The sequence below is a fragment of the Aquarana catesbeiana genome, linkage group LG02, assembly GCF_042186555.1.
Source record: "Aquarana catesbeiana isolate 2022-GZ linkage group LG02, ASM4218655v1, whole genome shotgun sequence".
Taxonomy (NCBI): domain Eukaryota; kingdom Metazoa; phylum Chordata; class Amphibia; order Anura; family Ranidae; genus Aquarana; species Aquarana catesbeiana.
This window is the reverse complement of record NC_133325.1, coordinates 554,442,110-554,469,122: the sequence shown is the minus strand read 5'-3', so window position 1 is coordinate 554,469,122 and position 27,013 is coordinate 554,442,110. Positions and strand designations below refer to the sequence as shown.

The following is a 27,013-nucleotide window of genomic DNA, read 5'->3' as shown; positions in this document are numbered from 1 at the left end:
ACCCACCATTGCCAGGAATTCAGCTCCCACCATTGCCAGGAATGCAGCCCCCACCATTGCCAGGAATGCAGCGCCCACCATTGCCAGGAATGCAGCGCCCACCATTGCCAGGAATACAGACTCACCATTGCAATCAATGCAGCCTGACTGATGCCTATCCATCTGCAGCCTCGGAGGGGACAGGGAGGTAGCGGGACAAGCGCCAAAAGATTAGATACAAGAAAAACTCCTGTTTTCTTGGCGGCCTCTTTAATAGAAAGTCCAGCCTCCTTTGATGGACAGAAGTCATCCAATGGCAGCGCCGGAGACGGGACTTTTTATTACAGAGGCTGCCATGTTAACAGGAAATACTCCTGTGTGCACGGTACTCATCCCGCCTCCTCCCTGTCCCCTCCAAGGCAGCCAGAATATATATATTTTGTGGCCCCAGCGCTGGGAGATCGTTGGGGACCACAAAAGATATACATGTCCAGATAACCAGGCAAGCTGTTCAAAACCGGAACTCTGCCGCGATTGGCCCGCAGGCCGGACTTTGGACATGCCTGATCTTAGTAAACCCCTGTTTCCCGTTTCTTCCCAAGAAAACAGACACGACCACCGATCTCACATCCTTAGCTCCAGTGTTCTGTTTATTTAGAGTACTTCACAATAGAGCTTGATGGTTTCACAATCAGCCAATCAAGCACAGGCAATCCTTCAAACAGGAGGAGTTATACAAATCTCACCCAATGAACAATGACTAGGGGAGTCTATGGGCATGTCTGGGCAGGGGCAGTGTGTATGATTTCCCGCCCCCTGTCTCTGTAAGCCATCATCTTCAGCTAGACAAAGAAAGCCGCATGGCTGGCCTTGAAATCATGGACGCTATTCCTGACCATAACGCACTCAAAGACTGCCGGTTTCACCATTGGCATGAATCTTTATTCTGCATTGTTCAGAGAACAATGCACATCCGGATTATACTACCATTCTTGAGGATGGGAGATTATCTGCAGGAACATGCCATAGCCTCCCTACATGTTGATCAGACACACAGAGACACACGAGCGTACATCCCCCATAACCAATAATGTCTTTGCAGAGTGAACACATCCCCCCAGACGATCGTCTGTGCATTGCACAGGGGCCCTTCGCTGGTGGACATATCCCCACTCTGCAAACACTTCTCTGCATCCTCAAGAAGCTTTTCACTACCAAAACGGGTCTCAACCAGCATCAGTCTGCCCCAGTCCGGGCTGCAGGAGAACTAACACTGGGAGACACTGTGACAATACATATTAAATACATCTTAATACAATTTCCACAACACTATGGGTACAGTATGGTGAAAAATGATGATCAGTGAGTATTAAAGTGTCAAGAAAAAAATATGTGAACCTCGTGGAATTAACTGGTTTTCTGCAGTAATTTGCTATAAAATGTGATCTGATCCTCATCTAAGACACAATAGTCAATATAGTCACAATAGCCAAACACAATCTGCTTAAGCTGATAAAACACAAGCAAATTTAATTTATCATTTTTATTGAACACACCCATTAAACACTCACAGTGCTGAAGGTAAAAGTAACCAAACCCTTGGAGTTATTAGCTGGTCAAACCTCCTTTGGCAGCAGTGACCTCAAGCAAGTGCTTTCCGTACATCTGGATCAGACCTGCACAATGTTACATAATTACATAGTCTGGTTGAAAAAGATAAAAGTCCATCTAACCAATAAAAAGGGGGAAAAAATTATACAATCCTATATAGGCAATCCTATACCCACAGTTGATCCAGAGGAAGGCAAAAAACCCAGCAAAGCATGATCCAATTTGCTCCAGCACGGGAAAAAAAATCCTTCCTGATCCCAAAGAGACAATCGGATATTCCCTGGAACAATTTTTACTTTGCACAATGTTTCAGGAGGAATTTTTGACCATTCATCTTTACATAGCTGCCTCAGCTCAGACACATTTGTAGGATGTCTGGTGTGAACGGCTTTGCTGAGGTTATTCCACAGCATCTCTATGGGGTTAAGGTCTGGGCTCTGACTGGGCCACTCCAAAAGCTACATTTTCTTATTCTGAAGCCAGTCTGTGGTGGATTTAATTTGATGCATAGGGTCACTAAATTTTGGAAAATTTGGGAATTCATTTTCCCCTCCATGATGATGGCAAGTTCTCCATGCCCTGAGGCAGCGAAGCAAGCCCAAATCATGATGTTCCCTCTGCCATACTTCACTTTTGGAATTATGTTTTGGTGTTGGTAAGCTGTGCCCTTTTTGAGTTTTGAGTATTCTTACCAAACAATTCAACTTTTGTTTCTTTGGTCCACAAAACATTTTCATAGTAGCATTGCAGTTTGTTGTGCGCACAGCAACTTTTTTGTGGAGAGCAGAAGCTTCCTCTGTGGTGTTCTACCATGGACAACCTACCTGTTCAAAGACCTACGTATGATAGACTCATGAACAGGGACGTTTGCCAGTTCTAGTGATGTCTTCAAACTTCTAGCCATTACTTCTGGGTTCTTCTTTACCTCATTGAGGATTTGGTGTTGTGCTTTGGGAGTCATCTCAGCTGGGCGCCCACTTCTAGAAAGAGCAACCACAGTACCAAACTGTCTTCATTGGCAGACAATTTGTCTAACTGTTGACCGATGGATGCCTAAACACTTTGAGGTTGCTTTGTATTCCTTTCCAGTCTTATGCAGATCAACTACTCTTGATCATATGTCTTCAAAGAACTCTTTTTTGCGAGGCATGGTTCACATCAGCTAATGCTTCTTATGAACAGCAGTCTTAAAATGTTTGAGTGTTTTATCAATCAGAGTAGCTCTAAACCACACTCCCAAACGCATTTAATTAATTGGACTCCAGGTATGCAAAACCAATGACTTCAATAAGCTTTTGTTGAAGTAACATGTCTACGGGCTCATATACTTTTTCCTCCGCCACTGTGAATGTTTAACCTCTTCCGGACCGCCCCATGCATATATGCTGCAGCAGGGCAGCCCTCCTGGGCAAAATCACTTACCTGTACGTGATTTCTAGTTCCGGGTCTGTGACTGGACACACCAGAAGCCAATCAGTGGGTCCGGTGCACCCTATGTTCGTCGGCACCCCGCGATCGTTCCTGAGAGAGGCAGGATGGTCTGCCTATGTAAAGAAGGTTCTGTGAGAGGGGAAGATGGAGAGCAGGAACACAGATCTCTGTCTTCCCCCAGTCAAAGCAACCCCCCCCCCCGCAGTTAGAAAGCACTCCCAGGGAACACATTTAACCGTTTGATTGCCCCTGATGTTAACCCCTTCCCTGCCAGTGTCATTAGTACAGTGACAGTGCATTTTTGTAGCACTAACCACTGTGTCACTGGTCCCCAAAAAGTGTCATTGTCAGATTTGTCCATCGTGATCCCACTAAAAATCACTAATTGCCACTGTTACTAGTAAAATAAATTTAAAAAATAAAAATTCCATAAATTTATCCCATAGTTTCTAGACAATATAACTTTTGCGCAAACCAATCAACATACGCTTATTGGGATTTTTTTTACCAAAATATGTAGCAGAATATATATTGGCCTAAATTGATGAAGAAATTAGATTTTTTACATTTTTTATTAGATATGTTTTATAGCATAAAGTAAAAAATATTGTATTGTTTTTTTCAAAATTGCCAGTCTTTTTTTGTTTATTGCGCAAAAAATAAAAACCGCAGAGGTGATCAAGTACCACCAAAACAAAGCTCTATTTGTGGGAAAAAAGCACATCAATTTTATTTGGGTACAGTGTCGCACAACCATGCAATTGTCAGTAAAAATAACGCAGTGCCGAATCGCAAAAAATTGCCTGGTCGGGGTAAAACCTTCCGGGGCAGAAGAGGTTAATGGATATAGTCAATTAAGACATGAGATAACAGCTTAAGCACATTGTGCTTTTCTATTGTTGTGACTAAGATCCCTTTCACACGTTTTCAGAAATAGTGCCTGTAAAGTGCCTGAAAACCGCCTCCCATTCATATCGGTGTGACTTCGCACACGGGGTGGTGCGCTTGTGGGACATTAGGAAAAGTCCTGCAAGCAGAATCTTTGGGGTGGTTTGGGAGCCCTGTGTACAAAACGCCCTGCCCATTGAAATAAATGGCCATCGCTTTTGAAGCGCCGCAACACGGGCGCTTTTAACCCCATTTTTGGCCGCTAGGAGGGGGTTAAAAGCGCCCCGCTAGCGGCCAAAAAGCGCCACCTAAACAGCGGTAAAGCACAGCTAAAATGAGCAGAGCTTTACCGCTAATGTATGGGCGGTCCCAGTGTGAATATGGAAAATTGTTATCAAATACTTACCGTAATTTTCCTTTCCTGGCCTATCCTCACGTCAGCACACAATAGGTTAACGCCTCATCTGGCGCCACAGGACCACCTCTGACTAGCTAAGTAAAAGACAGCCCCTCCCCCACTAAGGTGTTCGATAACCTAGCCTGCGACAGGCCACTAGGAAGGGAGTCCTGTGCTGACCTGAGGATAGGCCAGGAAAGGAAAATTATGGTATTTGATAACAATATTCCGTATTCCTGGCCATACCTCACGTCAGCACACAATGGGATTTAACTAGCTGAATAAATGGGCGGGAGAGAACACATGAAAAGAAACACTGAACATCAAAGAAAAGCTGCCAAAGAAAGGGTTACGTGGATGACAGAGAATTGCTGGATGCTGTGGGTTACAGCACCGTGTTAAGACTGGGTTGCTGTAGGATACATCACAGTAGTATGACTGATTTACACTGAAGAGAAAGATTGTGTTTTTACGTGTTATGCCGCGTACACACGGTCGGACTTTTCGTCTACAAAAGTCCGACAGCCTGTCCGACAGACTTCCGACGTACCTTCGGCGGACTTGCGGCAGACTTTCTTACGAACGGACTTGCCTACACACGACCACACAAAAGTCCGACGGATTCGTACGTGATGACGTACACCGGACTAAAATAAGGAAGTTCATAGCCAGTAGCCAATAGCTGCCCTAGCATGGGTTTTTGTCCGTCGGACTAGCACACAGACGAGCGGATTTCGGGGTCCGTCGTACTTACGACGTAAAGATTTGAAGCATGTTTCAAATCTAAAGTCCGTCGGATTTGAGGCTAAAAAAGTCCGTTGAAAGTCCGGAGAAGCCCACACACGATCGGATTACCAGCCAGCTTTAGTCCGTCAGCGTCCGTTGGACTTTTGTAGACGAAAAGTCCGACCGTGTGTACGCGGCATTATAGTCTGGGCTGAGAAAAACTCTAACACTGCCAGGGGGGCTTGGGTGACTACAGAAACAGTTAATATTAAACAAATATCAGAAAAATGGGATATTGTAAAATTCGTTATCACAGATAAAATTAGCTGCCTAGTGTTCTTTGGAACAATGTCTTCCTAATGGATTTTACAATGTTGAAATGAATTTAAAAAAGTGAACTTACTACTTTAAATGTTTGCCTGCCCATTTTTGTTGTGATTGACTTAAATAATAAATAATGCATAATCACCAAATGTTTTAAATAACTACTGAGCTGTTACAAGGGCTTAATTTCTGGCATTGAAATGGCTATATAAATATAAAGTAAGTCATACTGATAAAGCAGTTTGATCCATAAAACAGCTGTCAACGTCGATGTGAAGCTGCCCTCATTGACAAACCTTGCCTCCCTGCAGTTTCTTCTTGCCTGGTTAGGCACAATGCTATATTGGTCTGCTTATTTATCTGTTCAAAAGCACTATTTATATAACCATGTCAGTGCCAGCAACATGAGGAGTCAGCATCGGCTACCTTGTAACAGTTCAGCATTTTGTTTGCAGGATTGGTTGAATATGCAGTGAGGAGTTTAGCACCTTTGCATCTGTTTCACCCAACAGATTATATTACCAACATTAAATATTAAGAAAAAATATAAGAAAAGTCCTTTTCTTATATTTTTCTCTTTCAGCAGCTTAGTAGATGCCCCCTACTTATTCTTCTGCAGTAGTGGAATAGTGAAATACATGTTTAAACTTTAATGTGCTATTATTGAAGGCTCTGGATGGAATTGTGCTGCTGATTTAGAAATGGCCAGCAGAGTAGTGTTAATTTTATGTCAATTTTCGATTTAGTTTTAGTGTTTTGACTAAAATGCCATTTTAGTTTTAGTTGTATTTTTGTGTTAAGACTAAAATGCCATTTTAGTTTTAGTCATATTTCAGTCATCTGAATTATTTTAGTTTCAGTCGTGTTTTAGTCAACTAAAATAGTGTTAATTTAGTCGACGAAATATCTTTAAATTAACACTGGGAGTCACCCAGTGACCCTGTCCTTCTGTTTACTATAGTGCCAGAAGAAGTGGAGTTGTCTTTCGGCCCCGCAGCTAAAGTAAACAAAGGGACGGGGCCATCCGATGATGGATGCAGATGTATGATTATCCCTTTACATCCATTTACCCTTGGGAATGCATTGCTGTCTGTTTTTCATAAGTAAGCAAATGGATGAAAAAAGGAAAGACAGAACGCCCTTGTGAAAAGACCCATATGCGATGCCATAAAGGGACGGAGTCAACCAGTGATGTCACCGGATGGCCCTGTCCCTTTGTTTACTTTAGCGGTGGGGCTGAATTTCAGCTCCGCTTCTCTACTAATGTAAAGGGGTGGGGTCACCAGGAGAAGTCACCGGAAGGCCCTTATTACATTATTGGCCGTATGCAATGTTATAAAGGGGTGGGGTCACCTAGTGTTGTCATCGGATGGCCCCACCATTTTGTTTACTTTAGTGGCAAAGAGAACTGGCAATGTCATTCGGCATCAGCAAGCAATGGGACAGGTTGGATTTACGGGCAGTGGTTTTTTTTCTTCTGTATAGGTCGGCACCTGTCATTCATCGTGATTGACATGGATCTACCACACAGAACGACGTGATTGATGATAGATCTATATTGGAGCTTTTTTTTTATATAAAGGACTTATCAAAACTGTGTTGTTTTTTTTTTTTTTTTCTTACGCTAGTCATTTTTTTGTGAATGTGTACTCATTCACTTGGTCAGGGCGGAATCTGGGGGAGCCAGATTCCGATAAGTCACCACCGCCAGGGTTGTGGGAAAGGCTCTTGTCCTCATCAACGTGGGGACAAGGTGCTTTGCCAGACATATCATCCCTGCATGTTGTGGGCATGTGGCCTGATATGGTTCAGAGGGAAGGCACATGTCCGCCCCCCCTTTTCCTGGCCTGTCAGTTAGCATGCTCGGATAAGGCCGGGTTCACATATCCCTACGGACCCGGTACACATATCTCTGTTGTGGCTGCGGAGCACTGCACACTGCACTGCGTCTTTGGCTCTGTTTCAGGACCTAATTCAGGTATAGATTCTGTCCTGATACGTCCCTGAAATGGGGAACAGGGACGCACAGCGTGCAATCTGCCGCCGGTTCCAATGTGAACCCAGCCTAAGGGTCTAGTATTAATTTTGAAGAGGGGCCATGCCTTTTTTGTTTTGTTTTTTGGTATGAGGTCTCCCTCCCCAAAATCCATGCCAGACCCAAAGGAGAAGGGGTCCTCACACTTTTTTTTTAGCTCTTTTGTTTACATTCTGCTGTCAGCAGGAATTCCCCGTTGACAGCAGGGATGGCTCATCATTGTTAGGAAGCCAGCAGGTGCCGACTCCTTAACAACCAATAACCCATCCCTGCTGTTGACAGCTGGGATATGTCACTGGTTGTTAGGATGTCGGTGGGTGCCGGCTCCTAACCACCAATACAAAAAAGCACATTTTGTCAGTTTACATCCATTTGAGTCTGCTTCTTGAAGAGACACGGATGTAAACAGATGATCATCCATTTACTGTACATTTGTTTGCCCATTTTTCCTCCGTCAATAGATAGATGAATAATAGACAGACAAAATGCTCATGTGAAAGACCATGACTGAGTTAGTAAATTTGCACACCTGTAGTTAACACTTAAGGGGCCCAAATAAAAAGAAGTTGCATACTGAAATTGGTAAGCCATTTCTTTTTGTTTTACCTCTGGGATTCTGTTTGTTCAACATTTTTCACCGCAGTTATAGAATAAATGTCTGACTACATTTTTGAACAAATGTTATTTCAGTAAAAAAGTGGCAAACCTGAACAAAACTGCCAAACTGGAAATAACTTCTAACTGACCTCTAGCCATGCAAACTCTTTGTTCTCAAAGTGCATCTACACTTCTTGTATATAAAGTATTACAATTAAATACAACAAAAAACAGTAAGTGAACAATAAGTGAACTGACAAATTTTCCAGGTAAAGAAAAGCATTGAATATGCTTTTATAAATAGGAGGGGGAAAAAAGGTAAAATACAACAGTGACTGTTTCTGATTTTTGATTCTTACATGCCACCAGCCCTGTATGAAAAGTTGATTTTGCGAAGGATGTTGTACTTATTGTACTTTTCTGTAGATGTCTAATAATTATAATAATAAAAACTATTAAAAATTAAAACACAAAAGTTTCTTGTTAAAGTGTTATACACAGCTGTTCGACCATTTAAAGATATTCAATTTGAACCCATTTTGTTTCTCATTAAACATTATCTAAGCAATACTAGATTCTAGTTTAAAATCAGGAAAAGATTGGGATGTCTTTGGACACTGGCCATCAGTATTTTCACTGAACTGGAAATTAACTGGTTGACCAAAACTTAGTGGCTCTCATCCATTGGTTAGTTAAGGCATGTTAATTGGGACTTAAAATGTTACTAAACCCAGGACCCTGCATTCACTATATCTGGTCTCCCACAGTACACAGAACATAGAAATACAATCCTTTAAGTAAATATAAACTGCTAAATACCTTTTTTCATCAGCGGTTAGAGCAGTCTTGTGACTTCTATCAGTGTCTGGGTAAAGCTTGTAGGAGGAGTTTTTATTCTGCTCTAATTGTCCTATAAGGCTTCAGGACCCCTGACCCTCTGTCTGGACAGTGCTGATTGGCCCTGTGCTGTTCACATGCACTCTCCCCCCCAAAAAATTACAACTCTCTAGCAATACACACCAATCTGAGCATGTGCAGCTTGTCCCCTAGCCTCTGTTCTATCAGGAGATGGTTAAGGGGCAGTGGAAGAAGAGGAGGAACAGAGAAGACAGGATCAAACAACCTTTTTATACAATGCAGAGAATTAACCCATTAGGTTCCACATTGAGTATAACAAGCATGCTTTACTGCATGTATAGACTGATTTTACTGTTGCGGGCTTAGTAACACTTTAAAGTAGAACTAAACTGTAATCATTTAGCTTTCTAAAGCACTGTGTATCATTAAGAATTTTATTTTTTTTCACAATTTTTTGCCTCTTAGTGTTATAGTGGCTTAAACTTAGTGGCTTAGTGTTACGATCTCCCCCAGCCTCTTTTTGCCACTTCCTGTACTCATTTCAATGCTGACTGAAGATCATTGCTCTGGACTGGTTTGCAGATCATGACCACAGTGGACCTTGCATGTACAATGTATGTCATCACATTCACTCTACCAGGGCACATGTGACAAAGTGATAATGCATGGCCAAAGCTGGGAGACAGTAGTCACATACAAGATTTTAGTAATGAAAACAGTATCATTAATCAGCATGGATTCATGAAGTAACGTTCTTGCCAAGCCAATCTATTAACCTTCTATGAGGAGGTGAGTTGCCATCTAGATAAAGAAAGACCCATAGACGTGGTGTATCTGGATTTTGCAAAAGCATTTGATACAGTTCCCCATAAACGTTTACTGTACAAAGTAAGGTCCGTTGGCATGGACCATAGTGTGAGTACATGGATTGAAAACTGGCTACAAGGGCGAGTTCAGAGGGTGGTGATAAATGGGGAATACTTGGAATGGTCAGGGGTGGGTAGTGGGGTCCCACAGGGTTCTGTGCTGGGACCAATCCTATTTAATTTTTTCATAAACGACCTGGAGGATGGGGTAAACAGTTCAATCTCTGTATTTGCGGACGATACTAAGCTAAGCAAGGCAATAACTTCTCTGCAGGATGTGGAAACCTTGGAAGAAGATCTGAACAAATGAATGGGGTGGGCAACTACATGGCAAATGAGGTGTAATGTGGTAAAATTTACAATAATGCCTTTGGGTGGCAAAAATATGAATGCAATCTATACACTGGGGGGAGAACCTCTGGGGGAATCTAGGATGGAAAAGGACCTGGTTGTCCTAGTAGATGATAGGCTCAGCAATGGCATGCAATGCCAAGCTGCTGCTAATAATGCAAACAGAATATTGGCATGCATTAAAAAAGGGATTAACTCCAGGGATAAAGCGATAATTCTCCCACTCTACAAGGCTCTGGTCCGGCTGCACCTGGAGTATGCTGTCTAGTTCTGGGCACCAGTCCTCAGGAAGGATGTACTGAAAATGGAGCGAGTACAAAGAAGGGCAGCAAAGCTAATAAAGGGTCTGGAGGATATTAGTTATGAGGAAAGGTTGCGAGCACTGAACTTATTCTCTCTGGAGAAGAGACGCTTGAGAGGGGATATGATTTCAAATTACAAATACCGTACTGGTGACCCCACAATAGGGATAAAACTTTTTTGCAGAAGGGAGGTTAACAAGACACGTGGCCACTCATTAAAATTAGAAGAAAAGAGGTTTAACCTTAAACTACGTAGAGGGTCCTCTACTGTAAGAGCGGCAAGGATGTGGAATTCCCTTCCACAGGAGATGGTATCTGCGGGGGGCATCGATAGTTTTAAAAAACTATTAGATAAGCACCTGATGACCACAACATACAGGGATATACAAGGTAATACTGACATATAATCACACACATAGGTTGGACTTGATGGACTTGTGTCTTTTTTCAACCTCGCCTACTATGTAACTATGTAACATGTCCGAGCAAGAACATTTATGGAGAGGTTATTATTTTAAGGCATTATTTCGATGAAACCTGCTGATTTGAATAACATAACAGTGATTGTGTTTATATCTATTTTAAGGCATGATAAAAAGACATAATGACTGATATAACAATATCAAACAACTTATGCATATCTAAACTAATTTAGCCAGCACTCAAATAATTAGTGCAATTGTGTTTCATATAGGGTTAAGATATTTCTAATCATTGTAGTAAGGCCAGGTCAAAAACCTTTTTTTGAGGTCCAGAGGAGTTTTGCATTCACTTTAGCTCCAGTGTTACATTTGGTTTACAGGACTAGTAGTAAGTAGTCATATTTAACTGGACATGTTGAAGATGGTTCCTTGCTCATCCAAGTAGCTTCCTCAGTTCTGACTCGAAAAAATGTTTGCATGACATGATTTTTGTTCTTTCAGTTTGTATACTTTGGTCAAATATACACTGTAATATATACATGGATTCCTTAATATGATTGTTTTTCTCATAGATTTTGACTGGAGAGGATTGGACCTCTGTGATGTATAATGGAATCATGGCTTATGGTGGCCCAACCTACTCTGGGATGTCTGTCTGCATTTACTTTATCATCTTATTTGTTTGTGGAAACTGTATCCTTTAGTCATTATGTAGTAAAAAAAAACAGCTGGAAATACAAATAATAATAAATAAAATATATAATAATAAAGTATAAAAAAATCAAATATAAACGTATTAAAGTCACAAAGTTATCACAGAAGCATTGTCTCAACACAACCAATTCCAGCTCTAAAATCATCATTGATTATAGTCTTTTACATGTTGACTACTGTAGTGCACCCCCTAAGGAGCTGCAAATACAAATGGAATCCCCCACCCTGCACATCCAGGCGCACCAAATTTTCACAGGCACACATTTGAGGGATTAGAACTTGGATAGGGGTAGGGAAATTATGGGATGCCCACTTGACGTCAGACAACTTCAGGGACAACTTTCCTCTACACATTCCTCTCGTACATATACGTTCTTTATACACTCCTTCTCTTCCTCCAGCACTAGCTTGCTTGCAGAACTCCAGCTGGCACACTGTTTTGTGGATCTGACCAAGGCACTCCAATTTAGAAGCAAAAGCCCTTTGCAGGCAGGAACCCGAGGCCCCCTTTAGGTGTGTAGCAAAAAGTCAGTGTCCAGCTTACATTCCTGTGGCTACTGATCCCAACATCAGATCTTCATGCACTGCCAGCCTGCCTGGCTACTTCTTTACAATCCTCCCAGACTGACACTCTCTCTCTCTCTCGAGACACAGTCCTCCCAGACTGCTCACTCACCAGCTCACCCGGCTGACTTCTCAGAAGATCTCCTGGATGTGCTGACCCTCTCCCGCTGTACTCTCCTTACTCGCGTGCCTCCAAGAAGGATTCCTCCGTGTGTTGAAGCGGGTCCCTCCAGCACCCGAGCCCTAGGTCTGAGGTCACCTCCCCAGACTAGGGGGCACCCTAAAGGGCCACCAACAGCCTCCTTAGCACTCCATCTCCATCTTCCACCAGACTGCCCTTTGCTGGCATGACCCATGAGTATTTGTGAGGTCTTGCCAGCCCACTTTGCTGGGGATTGACTGGGACAATCATCAGTACTCCAGTCAGCTCCTCCTAGACTCCACCCTATACTTCTGGAAGCTTCTCTAAGGTTTCAGAGAGCAGGGAGAGTTATCAGAGGTGATGCTTGCTGAGTCAACCTAGCCTCCCTGAATCACTCAGCCCTGAACCAGATTCAACCCAGGCCTGGCTCTTAGCCAGGCCAAATTTTTCTATACTATAACTAACCTATTTACATCAAGTAATCTAGAGGGTGCTACACTAACATATAGTACTATCGTTCCGAACCTTGTTTAAGAAGGGTTTGAGGGACAGTGAGTCAGAAAAATACATGGGCTGCAGGTGCTGCCATCAATCACTGCCATTCAGTAGGAGGATTATGGTGATATATTATACTTAAAACAAGTTAGGCTCAAACTGTGTTGATGTTTGAAGGTCTGTACACAACTCAGTATGACTATAGCTATATAGACACAATATAAAATCTAAATGGGAGGCCATGCTAGGTGTATTCTCTCTAGCATAAATAGATTTCTGTGAAGATGTCTAGGTATTTTAGAATTCATAAAGCAAATGAATGATAAAAGAATATGTTTAGGTTTAACAGAATTTTAATAAATAGGGTGGAAAAATTGTGATTTTACATACACAATTGTGAAATTTCACAATTATCTGTCTAGCCAGATTTATTATAGCAAGGTGCCTTACATTTTAAGATTTGTGGCCCCATGATATTTTTTAAATTATCCTTAACCTTATAAAAACAGATATCTTACTGAATGTATTTCTTGCTATTGCCGTTGATAACCTAGCAGAGGCTGAAAATCTCACTTCTGCACAGAAGGCAAAAGCGGAGGAACGCAAACGCAAGAAATTGGCAAGGTCAGAAGGTGTATTTTTTTTATGTAAACTTTCTCAAGCATTAAACCGTAAGCTGACTTTTTTTTGTGAAGGAAGACATAGTTGTCCTACATTTTTAAACATGGTACAACTTTGTAATTGCTATTAAAAACGGAAGCAAAACATACAACTCTGCTGTCACTTGAAGATCTGTCTCACCAAAAATAAAAGTCTTTTTTAGACTAACCTTAAAAAAGGCTCCGGTCATTATGGATGAAAACCTTCAGGCAAGAAGCTGTTAAGCATTTGGCATCTACAGTGTATAAATGGAATGTCTAAGAGATGGCACTGAGTTGAAATGTGATCGTCAGACATGTATGTGTCACCAGTATTCAAGCTGGCAGATGTCCGAGGCATGCACAAATTCAGACATGTTCTGCAGCAGTACTTGTAAGAAACAAGTTGACTCATTCATAAGAGAGTGTACGCAGTAAGAGAGTATAGCAACCTGCAGCATTCAGTCAGAAATCAGCTTTCCGTAGTGTGCTCACTGCCAAAAGGTTACTTCTGATTACCCCACCAAACTGTAGTAAGAGTTATATGGTGGCTGCCATTGCTGACCTATTTCTGAAAATGCCAGCTGCCTGTAAGTTATACTGATGATTCAAACAGAGTAGTTTGATTAAGCAAGCAATTGGGTTGATTTACTTAAGGCAGTTTTTCACTTTGAAAGGAATGTTTCCCCAGGGCTTACTGAATGTAGGGAAGCTCTGCCAACTTCCATCATCCAATCATGTGCTAGCAAAAATGCTGTTTTTTTATTTTTTATTTTCTTTGCACCTAATTGGATATTCTTGCACCACATTCACTAAGCTCTGGGGACAATTCTCTTGCACAGTACAACTTCTCTTGCAAAGTGAACAGCCTATTTGCCTTTAGTAAATGAACCCCAAAAACAAGGGAGTTGAATAGGCTACCTTGATAACAGATCTGCTTTCATTTGCTATAATTTTTATTATCAGCCCAATTAAGAAAGGTTTTTGTAGGTTCTGATGGGTTCATGTACAGCACACATGTTATTGTAAAGGGGTATGGAACAGTGACAACATCCACATTGCTGCTACCAGTTAAGTTTTGCTTGGTATACCACTGCAATAGCATAACATCCAGTTAAAATTTATCTGAACATTGGATATATAAGCAAGTTGGTTAAAATAATAAAAAAAAAACAAAAACAAAGGGTTTACTAGCTGATGGCATGCTAAAGATAACTAAATTCAAGGAAAGCTAATAGAAATAGCCAGCGGGACCCCCATTATTCTACAATGATGGACTTTATGGGCCACAGAAAGGAGACATGTAAGATAAATGTATTTTTTATTAGAAAAAGATTAAAAAGTTGGTATAAAACCGAACAGAGGAATATATAAAAAAGCGTGCAAATAAAATAACATATACAAATTAGAAAAACATTTATTTTATTTGCATGTTTTTTATATATATTTCTCTGTTGGGTTTTATTCCAACCTTTTAATCTTTTTCTAATAAAAATTACTTTTATCTTAATGTCTCCTTTCTGTGGTCGATATAGTTCATCATTGTAGGATACTGGGGGTCCTTCCCTGGCTATTTCTATTAGTTTTGCTCAGATTGCTTGGATGAGGCCTAAGTCCAATTTCTTTTATTATCAACTAAATTCAAGGGTTTAACAGCAGCGCATGTAGTGACCAAATTTTATTTTGTTCCACCCCTCAAAGAACCCCCCCCCCCACAATCCAACCACCCTCTACATACCAAAAACCTACCTCCCTCCACCAGCAAAAATCTACTCTTCTTCTGCAAGCCCCCATAGCCCCACTACCAGCAAAAATCCTTTCCTTAACCAGCAAATCTACCCCTCCCTTAGCAAATAAGACCTACAGAACACCCTCAGACCTGGCAGGCTTCCTTCAACTGTGTTATATGACACATCAAAACTGAGGAGGAGCCTAGGAGAACTTTTTTGACTCAGTCAGTGCCAAACTATCTGAGGTCTGACAGGACTGCCAGGCACATTATTGCTACGCAAGTGCAGCACAATCTATAGCTTTGCAGGGACCCAGCATAGCAGTAATGTGCAGGGTGATTGAGGGGATCTAGTGTCACCCCTCCCCCCTGTATAGGTACACGACTTTGCTGTTACTGGAATCATCATGATGTTCCTTAGCATATGGAAGATCCTAAAGTTTTTAATGCAGAAATGGTATGGAAATTAAAGCCTGGGCTGATTTCAGCCTTTAGGCACCAAGTCCCACTAGTATTCCATTCCTGCCTTTTAAAACTTTATGGGCCCTTTTTAATATTTTATGTATTCATTTAAAGAACACCTAAAGCCATGGTTTCTTTGCCATCCCTGTCCCACTAGAGACAATTATCCTCACTTCCTGTTGGGTAGGCATAGCTCCTATGTCCCTGATTTGGAATATAGTCCCTTCCCTCCTCATTTTGGTCTGAACTATATAGTTATATATAAAATGCACCACTTATAGTTCAAAAAGTGTTTCCCAGTGCTAAATCCAATTTCTAAATTGCTGCATTTGTAAATTACAAAAGCCAATATGAAGGAATAGAAGTGGCAATAGAAGTGGGAATAGAAGTAAAAGCACTTGTGGGTTTACCAATCATTTTTTTTCTCCTTAAAGTGGGGCATGGCAGCGAGTGTGCCATATACCTACATACTTTTGCTAACAAGGGTCCCTCATTCGCATCTCAGAAAATTGGGGGGTATGGATAGGCACAACAGGATCTAATAGGAAATCTCTTCAAAATAAGTGGAATTCCTTCTTATATAGTTGTTGCTGTAACAAGTGTCCCCCACTAGAAGATTTCACCCTTACTTCTGGCTCTTGTGATAACTCAAAATTTGACTTTCCTATCATAATCAGCTCTTGTGAACAACTATCATTAGGGCACACTGACAGCAATAAAAACTTGGCTTGACAGGGGTTCTAGCCCTTCCCTACTCTATCCATGACTAAAAAATATGTTTTGGCTTTAAATATACTTTTATTTATACTTACAATATAAACTGAAATAGTTATGTTATCCTTTTCAGGGCAAATCCAGACAAAACAGAGGAAGAAAAGCTTCTCTTAGCAAAGAAAGAACAAAAAGCCAAAGGAGAAGGAATACCTACTACAGCCAGGGTAAGCCACAATTTTGGAACAGATACCTCTTAAAGGCCAGACAATTGCTTTTAGCTGTCAATTTTAATATTGGTATCTGATAAGTATGGTGTTTTAGAAATTTTAAATGCAAAAAGTATGAATTTCAAATGTGCTCTCCTTCAGAGGTTCGCTTGTTACTTCACAATTCTGATTTTTGCTTTAATGAGGACATCTAGTGGTGGAAATAAGGAAAAGATGTTTTTCGAATCAACATTGAAAATGCATGTATTTGAGGTTTAATGATATTTGTTAGCAGGAAGTAACTGGAAACCAATGCCAGGACAAGGTCCCCAGATGCCCTAGGTAAAAATGGCAACATACACTTACCACACAAAGCAGATGGTGTTTGTTTTTCTGCTAATACAGTGGCGTGGTCAGCGCAGGGTACAAGACAACTGCTGTCTGCTGACCATAGTTACCACTATTTGGTCAATGGGAAAACACGAGAATCTGGCCATATAACTACATGCTTATACCAGCAACGCTGTATCTTGGGGCAGCACTTTGCAGGGGAGTGACACAAAAAGAGTCCCCGCTGACTTGCGCTATACTTTTAGGCTTTTAGACTGGGCCGGGAGGCAAATCTGTCTGGCGCCCCCATAAGCCAGTATGATGATATTGGCAGGGCTGCCATTAGGGGGGGACAGCCCATACATATTTAGGGGGCCCGGGCGTTGGACCACAACCAATAAGTTGTTGTGCGGGCGACTGGCATTCCGCAACTGTGGGGGGGCGCTGCTTCTAGTTTTGACTGTCGTACCATCACAGCGGACCTCTAACCTGAGTTCTCAGCTAGAGAGAGACAGATGTCATGTCGAGAGGCTGAAACTATCTGGAGAAGAAAGTCAGCTGATGGGCGCTGGCCAGTAGAGTGAAGGGGGAGGAGCTCTCCACTGTGTGAGGAGACCCCAGGTCGGGAGAGGTGCAGTGGAGACATGTGAAGGCAGCTAGGCAGGCTGTAAGTACTCAGGCTGAAAGGAAAACCACACCAGTTCAGTGGAAATTGCAGGACAACTACCTAGCTGCCACGGGGCTTCCAATCTTGGTAGTAGGGATGGTGCAGACGCAAGGGAGACTGAGATGGTCAGCTACACTTAGGAGGTAGGTAGTAAGACTTTCCTGAAAACCTTTGGGTGATAACAATCTAATATATATACTGTATATACTAGAAACCCCTGAGGGCTTTCGAGCTTGCAATAATGCATATGGCAGTTAAATATTAGGAAATCTTCTTCTCATTTATTTGCCTTTGGCAGAGGAGTTGCTATATATTATAGTGACTTACCATAGATATCAGCTACTGTTAATCTATGGGGTACCCAGGGTAGAAGGAAAGCTACAGTATTTGGTTGAAACTTGCATGGCACTTACCTTGCTGCCAAAGAGCTTTTAATCTAGGGATGGTGCAGACACAAGGGACACTGACATGGTCACATACAGTGCCTTGAAAAATTATTCATACCCCTTGACATTTTCCACATTTTGTCATGTGACAACTAAAAATGTAAATGTATTTTATTGGTATCTTATGTGATATGTGCCACTTTGTGTTGGTCTAATTGTAAAGTAGAACAAAAAAATGATAAATGGTTTTCCAAATTTTTTACAAATAAATATCTGAAAAGTGTGGCGTGCATTTGTATTTAGCCCACCTAAGTCAATACTTTGTAGAACCACATTTCACTGCAATTACAGCTGCAAGTGTTTTTGGGTATGTCTCTACCAGCTTTGTATATCTGAACAGTGAAGTTTTTGCCCATTTTTCTTTGCAAAATAGCTCAAGCTCTGTCAGATTGGATGGAGAGAGTATGTGAAACAGCAATTTAAGTCTTGCCACAGATTCTCAATTGGATTTAGGTCTGGACTTCGACTGGGCCATTCTAACATGAATATGCTTTGATCTTAACCATTCCATTGTAACTATGTTTAGGGTCATTGTCCTGCTGGAAGGTGAACCTGCGCCCCAGTCTTAAGTCTTTTGCAGACTCTAATGCCGCGTACACACGAGCGGTTTTGCCGTTGGAATAAACTCTGAAGATTTCTCCGTCGGAGTTCAGACGGAATTCCGCTCAAGCTGTCTTGCATACACACGGTCACACCAAAGTCCAACCGTCAAGAACGCGGTGATGTACAACACGTAAGACGGGACTAGAAAAAGGAAGTGCAATAACCAGTGCGCCACCCTTTGGGCTCCTTCTACTAATCTCGTCGGAACAGCATACAGACGAGCGGATTTCCCGATAGTAATTAGTTCCGTCGGAAAAATTTAGAACATGTTCTCTATTTAAGTCCGTCTGAATTTTCGACAGAAAAAGTCCGATGGGGCATACACCTGGTCGGAATATACGATGAAAAGCTCCCATCTGACTTTTTCTGACGGACATTCCGCTCGTGTGTACACGGCATAACAGTTTCTCTTCTAAGATTGCCCCTGTATTTGGCTCCATCCATCTTCCCATCAACTCTGACCAGCTTCCCTGTCCCTGCTGAAGAAAAGCATCCCCACAACATGATGCTGCCGCCACCATATTTCAGGGTGGGGATGGTGTGTTCAAGGTGATGTGCACTGTTTGTTTTCTGCCACACATAGCATTTTGCTTTTAGGCCAAAAAGTTCAATTTTGGTCTCATCTGACAAGAGCACCTTCTTCCACATGTTTGCTGTGTGCTTCTCGCAAACTGCAAACAAGACTTCTTATGGCTTTCTTCAATAGTTGTCCTGTGGATCTCTGCAGCTCCTCCAAAGTTACCATGGGCCTCTTGGCTGCTTCTCTGATTAATGCTCTCCTTGCCCGGCCTGTCAGTTTAGGTGAACAGCCATGTCTTGGAAGGGTTTGGAGTTGTGCCATACTCTCCATTTTTGGATGATGGATTGAACAGTGCTCTGTGAGATGTTCAAAGCTTGGGATACTTTTTTATAACCTAACCCTGCTTTAAACTTCTCCACAACTTTATCCCTAAACTGTCTGGTGTGTTCCTTGGCCTTCATGATGCTGTTTGTTCACTAAGGTTCACTAACAAACTTCTGAGGGCTTCGCAGAACAGCTGTATTTATACTGAGATTAAATTACACACAGGTGGACTTTTTTCTAATTAGGTGACTTCTAAAGGCAATTGGTTCCACTAGATTTTAGTTAGGGGTATGAGAGTAAAGGGATCTGAATACAAATGCACGCCACACTTTTCAGATATTTATTTATAAAAAATTTGAAAACCATGTATCATTTTCCTTCCACTTCACAATTATGTGCCACTTTGTGTTGGTCTATCACATAAAATCCCAATAAAATACATTTACGTTTTTGGTTGTAACGTGACAAAAATGCGGAAAATTTCAAGGGGTATTGTCGTAGAACCCCGTCATACTCCGCTTGAGTGCTTCCGTCAGTATACAGCCTCCTCCAGTCTGAACATCAGATATCAGATATTACAGCCACATATTGTATCTAAAAAACAGGCGAGACTAGCTCAGTTACAAATTGGAACACAGATTTTTATTAGAACAAGAATACAGACTTTTATACACTTGAAAAGGAGGTTCCCCCTCCTGATCATATTATGCTAACAATACAAACTGTAACTAGAAACATAAATTAACATGAGCTAATCAACTAATCATTTAACCAGCCTAGGTAACTCAGAGGTTTGAACTTTCAGGTCAGCTTTGCCGTCTTCTAGCTCAGAAGACACAATCCTCTTTATCATAAGTATAAACACAGGACACCTTTTTAAATGGACAATAGCAGGAGTCCCCAGTAGCAGACTGACCGTCACCAAAAGGCCAAGGTGACCAGCTCTTTCAATTAACATGTATAGTTCAGAATCAATCAAACCAGGAATAGTCTTTGTATGTTTCCTGGGAGATATTGTGGATAAATATTAATGTTCCATTTTAAGTAATCCAAGCCACATTCTTAATGTCCATTATTTTCTTGGTCACCCTGTGCCCCTAATAGACACAGAGTGACTTAGACATAGGAGGTGCATGGGGAGCTGAAACAAGGGTTTTCCAACCTCTCAAAGGAATTCTGGGTTCCACCAGTCCCCCACCCAAAGTGACTACAGTCACAAGTATGAATACTTTTTAAAGGCACTGTGTACCTGGCAGGTAGGTAGTAGGACTCTCCTGCAATCCTTTGCTTGTGTCAGTTGTACATATTAAGGAATCTTAATTTTATTTCTGTTGATTGCGGATGTGAAAAATAAACAGATGGATTTATTTGTTCCTGCCCCCAATCCTTCCTCTGCTCAATGCCTGGACCACAGACCTTCATCACTGTGCTATATGTTTTCTGCTGCACCACTGGCATTGTTTTATCTTCTTAGTTCTCTCCATAAATTTAGCAGAAATTTGTGCTTAAAGAAAACTATAGGCAGCACTTTTTTTCTTAATTTTGGATAGAGTAAGGGAGGGTTAAAGCCCCTGTCCTTTTATTTTTTGCCATCCCTGTCCCATTGCAGAAATTACCCTTAATTTCCTGCCCCATAGCCAACAGGAAGGAGTGTGACCTTGACAGGAAGGGATGGTTCATATTTAATTCGGGGGTGCATGAGTTTACTCAGGCCTAGGCCAGCACAAAACCTAAATATGCCACTGTATACAAGTGTAGTTAAAACATATTAAGTAAACTGAAACAGGACCAGGGCTAGCACCCGAGGTTGAAGCCTATCCTACCTCTGTGTCAGCTTTGTCCTAATTGCAGTTGCTGGCATGCAGAAAAACTGTATGTAGGTGTACCTGTTTGAAGCATAACCGATTCCCAACCTCCTCACGCAGACATACTGTGGCAGAAGGGCACGTACAGGCAGATTAACGTACCTGTACGTTGCCCTTTAAGAGGTGGCTTGCGGGCGCACCCGCCGGGAGCTCAGTGACCGTGATCGCGGAGATACCCGCGATCGTCTCAGGGTGAGGAAGAACGGGAAGATGCTAATGTACACAAGCATCTCCCCGTTTTGCCTAGTGACACTGTCACTGATCTCTGCTCCCTGTGATCAGGAGTGCCGATCAGTGTAGTGTCACACACAGCCCCCCCCCAGTTAGAAACACTCCCTAGGACACACTTAACCCCTAAAGCGCCACCTAGTGGTTAATCCCTTCACTGCCAGTGACATTTTTACAGTAATCAATGCAACTTTTTAGCATTGATCGCTGTATTAATGCCAATGGTCCCAAAAATGTGTCAAAATTGTCTAATGTGTCCGTCATAATGTTGCAGTCACAATAAAAATCGCTGATCGCCACCATTACTAGTAAAAAAAAAAAAATATTAATAAAAATGCCATAAAACTATCTCCTATTGTGTAGACGCTATAACTTTTGCACAAACCAATCAATAAACGCTTATTGTGATTTTTTTAACCAAAATATGTAGAAGAATACGTATCGGCCTAAACTGAGGGAAAAAAAAGTTTTTTTATATATTTTTTGGGGGATATTTATTATAGCAAAAAGTAAAAAATAATGCATTTTTTTCAAAATTGTCGCTCTTTTTTTTGTTTATAGCGCAAAAAATAAAAACTGTAGAGGTGATCAAATACCACCAAAAGAAAGCTCTATTTGTGGGAAAAAAAAGTACGTCAATTTTGTTTGGGAGCCACGTCGCAAGACCGCGCAATTGTCAGTTAAAGCGACACAGTGCCGAATCGCAAAAAGTGCTCTGGTCTTTGGCCAGCAAAATGGTTCAGGGCTTAAGTGGTTAATTAAACCTGTAGCGCACTACTCCCTTGGGAGCTGCTGGGTGTGTTCATACCTTTCTGTTAACTGCATCCGTTCTTCCACCCCTGCACAAATTACATCAGCAGACAGTTCGATAACTTTTAAACAAAGAACTTTATTCTCTCTGATTGCAATATGTTACAGGATTTCTTAGGGAAATATGAGCTGCCTCTTAATCTTTGGTTCCTTAATGTATCCAGTGTCCTCTCCTATAATCCTATAATGAACTGACCAATGCCCCTCTGAAAGACATAGTGGTACATGGATGCTGGTAGCCCCAGGCCTCACCTGCCTATCTTGACTCCTGCTTGACTCCTGCTGTCCTCCCGTATTAGTTCAGGAAAGTTCTGGATGAATGAGTACTACTGGGTTGCACTCCCTTGCTCTCTCCCGCCGACAGCCCATGATTGCCACAGAAAGCCGATCCCAGTCTACTCCTTCCATTTGGCAGCTACTTCCTGCTCCGCATGGTCCGGCGCATCCCAGCTTAAGATGCCTGGTCCGTTTCTCCAGGAATTTCTTGTGGTGAATTGGTGTTGTTGAACCATCCAGCATTGAGGTCTCTGAACCCTCAGGCCTTCAGGTTTAGTTTCTGCTATCCAGCACTAGGGTCTCAACACCCCCAGGCCTTCAAGCCTGCTCTTTGCTGGTTACATTTCTGCTGCTTCTCTGGATTCAGTTCCCATCTCCAACCCCCAGGAAGCATGTGACCTTAACTTTTATAACAGTCCCGCCTCTGTCCAAACAAAACAATGATTGGCTCAGAGCAGTCTTTATGAACTACCTGCCACTCTGCTCCCCAATCCGCCCACCTTTCAGAACATTTCAAGGAAAGTAAGGGAAATCTTGCAGGGCAGAGTGTAGGTGGCCACACCCTCCCCTATTCTATCACTCCTCCTCTATTCTATCAAATCTCCCAACCAATTTAACCATCCAGGCCTGAACCAACAGGGTAAGGCACTGGCAATTTACCTAATAGTTACCTACTAGCACCCACCTAAAGGTGGTGGGCGCTACAAACCTTTGAACAAAAATGTAATATATTGTAGTTTACCATACCCTAGATGTTGTGGCTGCGTTAGTGTTCTTGTTTTTCAGGCTTATGCCGCGTACACACGGTCGGATTTTCCAACGGAAAATGTGTGATAGGACCTTGTTGTCGGAAATTCCGACAAGTGTGTAGGCTCCATCACACATTTTCCGACACACAAAGTTTGAGAGCAGGCTATAAAATTTTCCGACAACAAAATCCGTTGTCGGAATTTCCGATCGTGTGTACACAAATCCGATGCACAAAGTGCCACGCATGCTCAGAATAAATAAAGAGATGAAAGCTATTGGCTACTGCCCCATTTATAGTCCTGACGTACGTGTTTTACGTCACCGCGTTCAGAATGATCGGATTTTCCGACAACTTTGTGTGACCGTGTGTATGCAAGACAAGTTTGAGCCAACATCCGTTGGAAAAAATCCTAGGATTTTGTTGTCGGAATGTCCGATCAATGTCCGACCGTGTGTACGGGGCATAAGAATATTCCCAGCAAGGATAGAAAATACTTGTCAAAAATGCCAGTGTCCTTGTCACTACCTTTGAGCTAACTTGCATCGCACCATCAGTTTTTTGCACTTCACCCTGTAGCAAATAATTCTGGTGCATACTTGACCTAAAACAATTTGAGTTACAACTGGCAAATAATAACCAAGAACAGATTAATAAATATATTGATGGACATTTTCTATTTGAAAAAATTTGAAATCAGGGCCCCACGTTAATATTCATATCCGCCTTTCTCTCTTCTTACAGCTAAAGATAGATGAATTTGAGTCTAATGTCAATGAAATAAAGGATCCTTATCCCTCTGCAGATTTCCCAGGTAAGACAGAAGCTGGATTCTTTTTTCTGTATTCTAATACACATAAAAATGTATGATGTCATTCAAATGAAGAGAATATATACAATCCTATACACACTTTACTTATGTATTTATTACCTTATTTATAATGTATGCATGTTATATTTTGTATTTTTTTTTAATTTTGTTATATTAATGTTATATCAGACAGGGCTTAGCACATGGTTAAGCATCCATTTATGTTTTTATGATGCAAAAATATCACTTAAGAGGTACTATAAAACAGAAAAGCACCTAGATGTTGATACATGCAGGATGTAGGATACATGCCAGATTAATGCTGTGCAGTCCACTGGGAGCCACACATTCTCTGCTGAAACTCTTCTAGTGGGTCTGTTAGTTCTTCTGCAAATATGAGCAAAACTACTATTTATTCCTATGTAGATGCCATCTATCATAAAGTACATCATGATGGGCTTCAGGAGGATGCAGAAGTAAGGGCCAAGGTAGAAGAGCTTGGAGTGATGGTTGCGTGACTGCCCTTGTAATGGCGTGTGTGTAGCCATGGTGTTAGCACTACTGACAAACAATCCGCCACATCACCCCACTGCCAGACTTCACGCATCCTTTCCAGAGACAATGAACAGTCATTTGCAAGCTTTGTTTTTGTTGTTTTATTGGGGGTACAACTTGGATAGGCATTGGGATATGGGATACCCATAAAATTAATCATTGCCATCATATTTACAGATTTCAATATACTTTGATCATATTTAGAGCCTGAAGATTGAATGTGAACATTTGACTAAGTAGAAATCTTCTCCTGCAGCTCCCTGCAAACTGTTACTCCCTCTGCATCTCCTATGCAGACTATTGCTTCCTGCATCTCCATGCAGACTGCTGTTACTAAGATTTCTCCATCCATCACCGTGTGAGGGACAGAAACATCACTTTTGACCATGTAAAAGCAATGGTCTTAGTTCTTTTCACCACCTACCCAAACTTGCTTCTCCTTGCACTCTTCATTTCCTCCTGCACAACTTGTAATTACGTTTAAGGTATAACACATCCTCTTCTAATGGGTATGAAGAACTCACTCTGAATAAGCCCCTCTACTGGCTCTGGTGACTCGCTGCCAATAGGCCTGAGGCCTGCAGAACCTCTCCCCGGAAGCCTAGTAGGTTAAAGTCTATGTTTTAGGAAATGGACTACTGCTCCCAGCCAGTCCAACTTGCAAATCATGTGTTCCCGGCCACACTCATTTGACACACACACATCCCCACAGTCTATTCTCTGATCCAGGACTCTTCACCATCCACCGTGTGCATGATAAAGACCGTGCTGCTAGTGACCGTGTAGAAGCAGAATTCCCTTACAGAATCCCTGGCACATGTTCCAGTCATCCACTGTGGTAACACTCACCGACCTTCCAACCTTCCAGCCCTGAGTCCTTGATGAGGAACTTTCCCGGACCATGCGTTCCAACAGCTTTTCCTGCCCCTCTACTCCAGGAGTTCCCTGCCACCGACCGTGTGGTGACAGAGACATTGCCAGTGACTGTGTAAAGGCACTGTTCCCTCACAGTTCTCCCCAGGCCTCCTCCTGCAATCCCACCCCCCCCCCCCAGATGGGGGTGCAGTCCTGTGGCTGTCTAGCACTCCATTCCTCACGTCACCCAGTCGACTACTCCTCCCCAGCAGCATGTGACCTCAGCATATATAGGAGGCGCACCCCCTGCCAATGCCAGTTAGGAAATGGTCAGAGCTCCTACATGTGCTGCTTGCCACTCCAGCTCTAGGCCCAGCCTCCTCTTCCAGAACGTTCTCCCTGGAAGCAGGGAAGGCGCCTCAGAAGTGAAATGCAGGTGATCACACACACTGCTACTCTAACCACTCCCAGACCCCAGATCAAAACAGACAGGCCTAGCTTGCAGAATAGGCCTGCCTAAATTTGCCTGTGCTAAAAAAAAACCTAGTAAAACAACCCTTACTAGGACCTAGCTTCTGGTAGAGAGTGCTACACGTGGATATAGTAGGAGTTTAAATAGGTGGCAAAAGGTGGTGTCTGACCCCTAGGTGTGTTGTATGGCAGAGGTTTATGAACCACACTTGTGGCTAGACAGACTTACAAATTACATAGTTACATTACATAGTTACATAGTTAGTCTGGTTGAAAAAAGACACAAGTCTATCTAGTTCAACCAATAAAAGGGAAAAAGAAATGACAATCCTATATACACAATCCTATACCCACAGTTGATCCAGAGATAGGCACAAAAACCCAGCAAATCATGATCCAATTTGCTCCAGCTGGGAAAAATATTCCTTCCTGATCCCCCAAGAGGCAATATGATATTCCCTGGATCAACCTGACCTATAAATGTTAGTATCCAGTTATATTATGTACATTTAGGAAAGAATCTAGGCCCTTTTTAAAGAAATCTACTGAGCTGGCTGGGACCAGCTCTTGAGGGAGTCTATTCCACATTTTCACAGCTCTTACTGTGAAATAGCTTTTCATGTTTGCAGATTAAATCTCCTTTCCTCCAGGCATAAAGAGTGCCCCTTTGTCTTCTGTTATGGCCTAAAAGTGAATAACTCAACACCAAGTTCACTATATGGATCACTTATGTATTTATACATGTCGATCATAGCCCCCCTTAATCTCCTCTTCTCAAGGAGAATAAATTCAGTTCCTCTAATCTTTCCTCATAGCTGAGCTCCTCCATGCCTCTTATCAGTCTGGTTGACTTCTCTGCACTTTCTCCACATCCTTTTTGTGAACTGGTGACCAAAACTGATCTGCATATTTCAGATAAGGTCTTACTAATTATTTGTATAGGGGTAAAATAAAATCTCTCTCTCTCTAGAGTCTATACCTCTCTTAATACAATAAAGGATTTTGCTTGCTTTGGAAACCGCAGCTTGGCATTGCGCATGCCATTATTAAACT

General features: G+C 42.0%; 1 protein-coding gene across 2 annotated transcripts in view; it reads left to right on the top strand.

Moving 5' to 3' along the window:
* CACNA1S (calcium voltage-gated channel subunit alpha1 S) overlaps nt 1–27,013 on the top strand; it is a 243,247-nt gene that overhangs the window by 104,856 nt on the left and 111,378 nt on the right. For both annotated transcript variants that reach the window (XM_073615976.1, XM_073615975.1), the window contains exons 14-17: nt 11,360–11,480; nt 13,212–13,326; nt 16,379–16,469; nt 24,013–24,082. In XM_073615976.1, the coding sequence (XP_073472077.1) occupies nt 11,360–11,480; nt 13,212–13,326; nt 16,379–16,469; nt 24,013–24,082 (397 nt within the window). The remainder of the gene's footprint in view (nt 1–11,359; nt 11,481–13,211; nt 13,327–16,378; nt 16,470–24,012; nt 24,083–27,013) is intronic.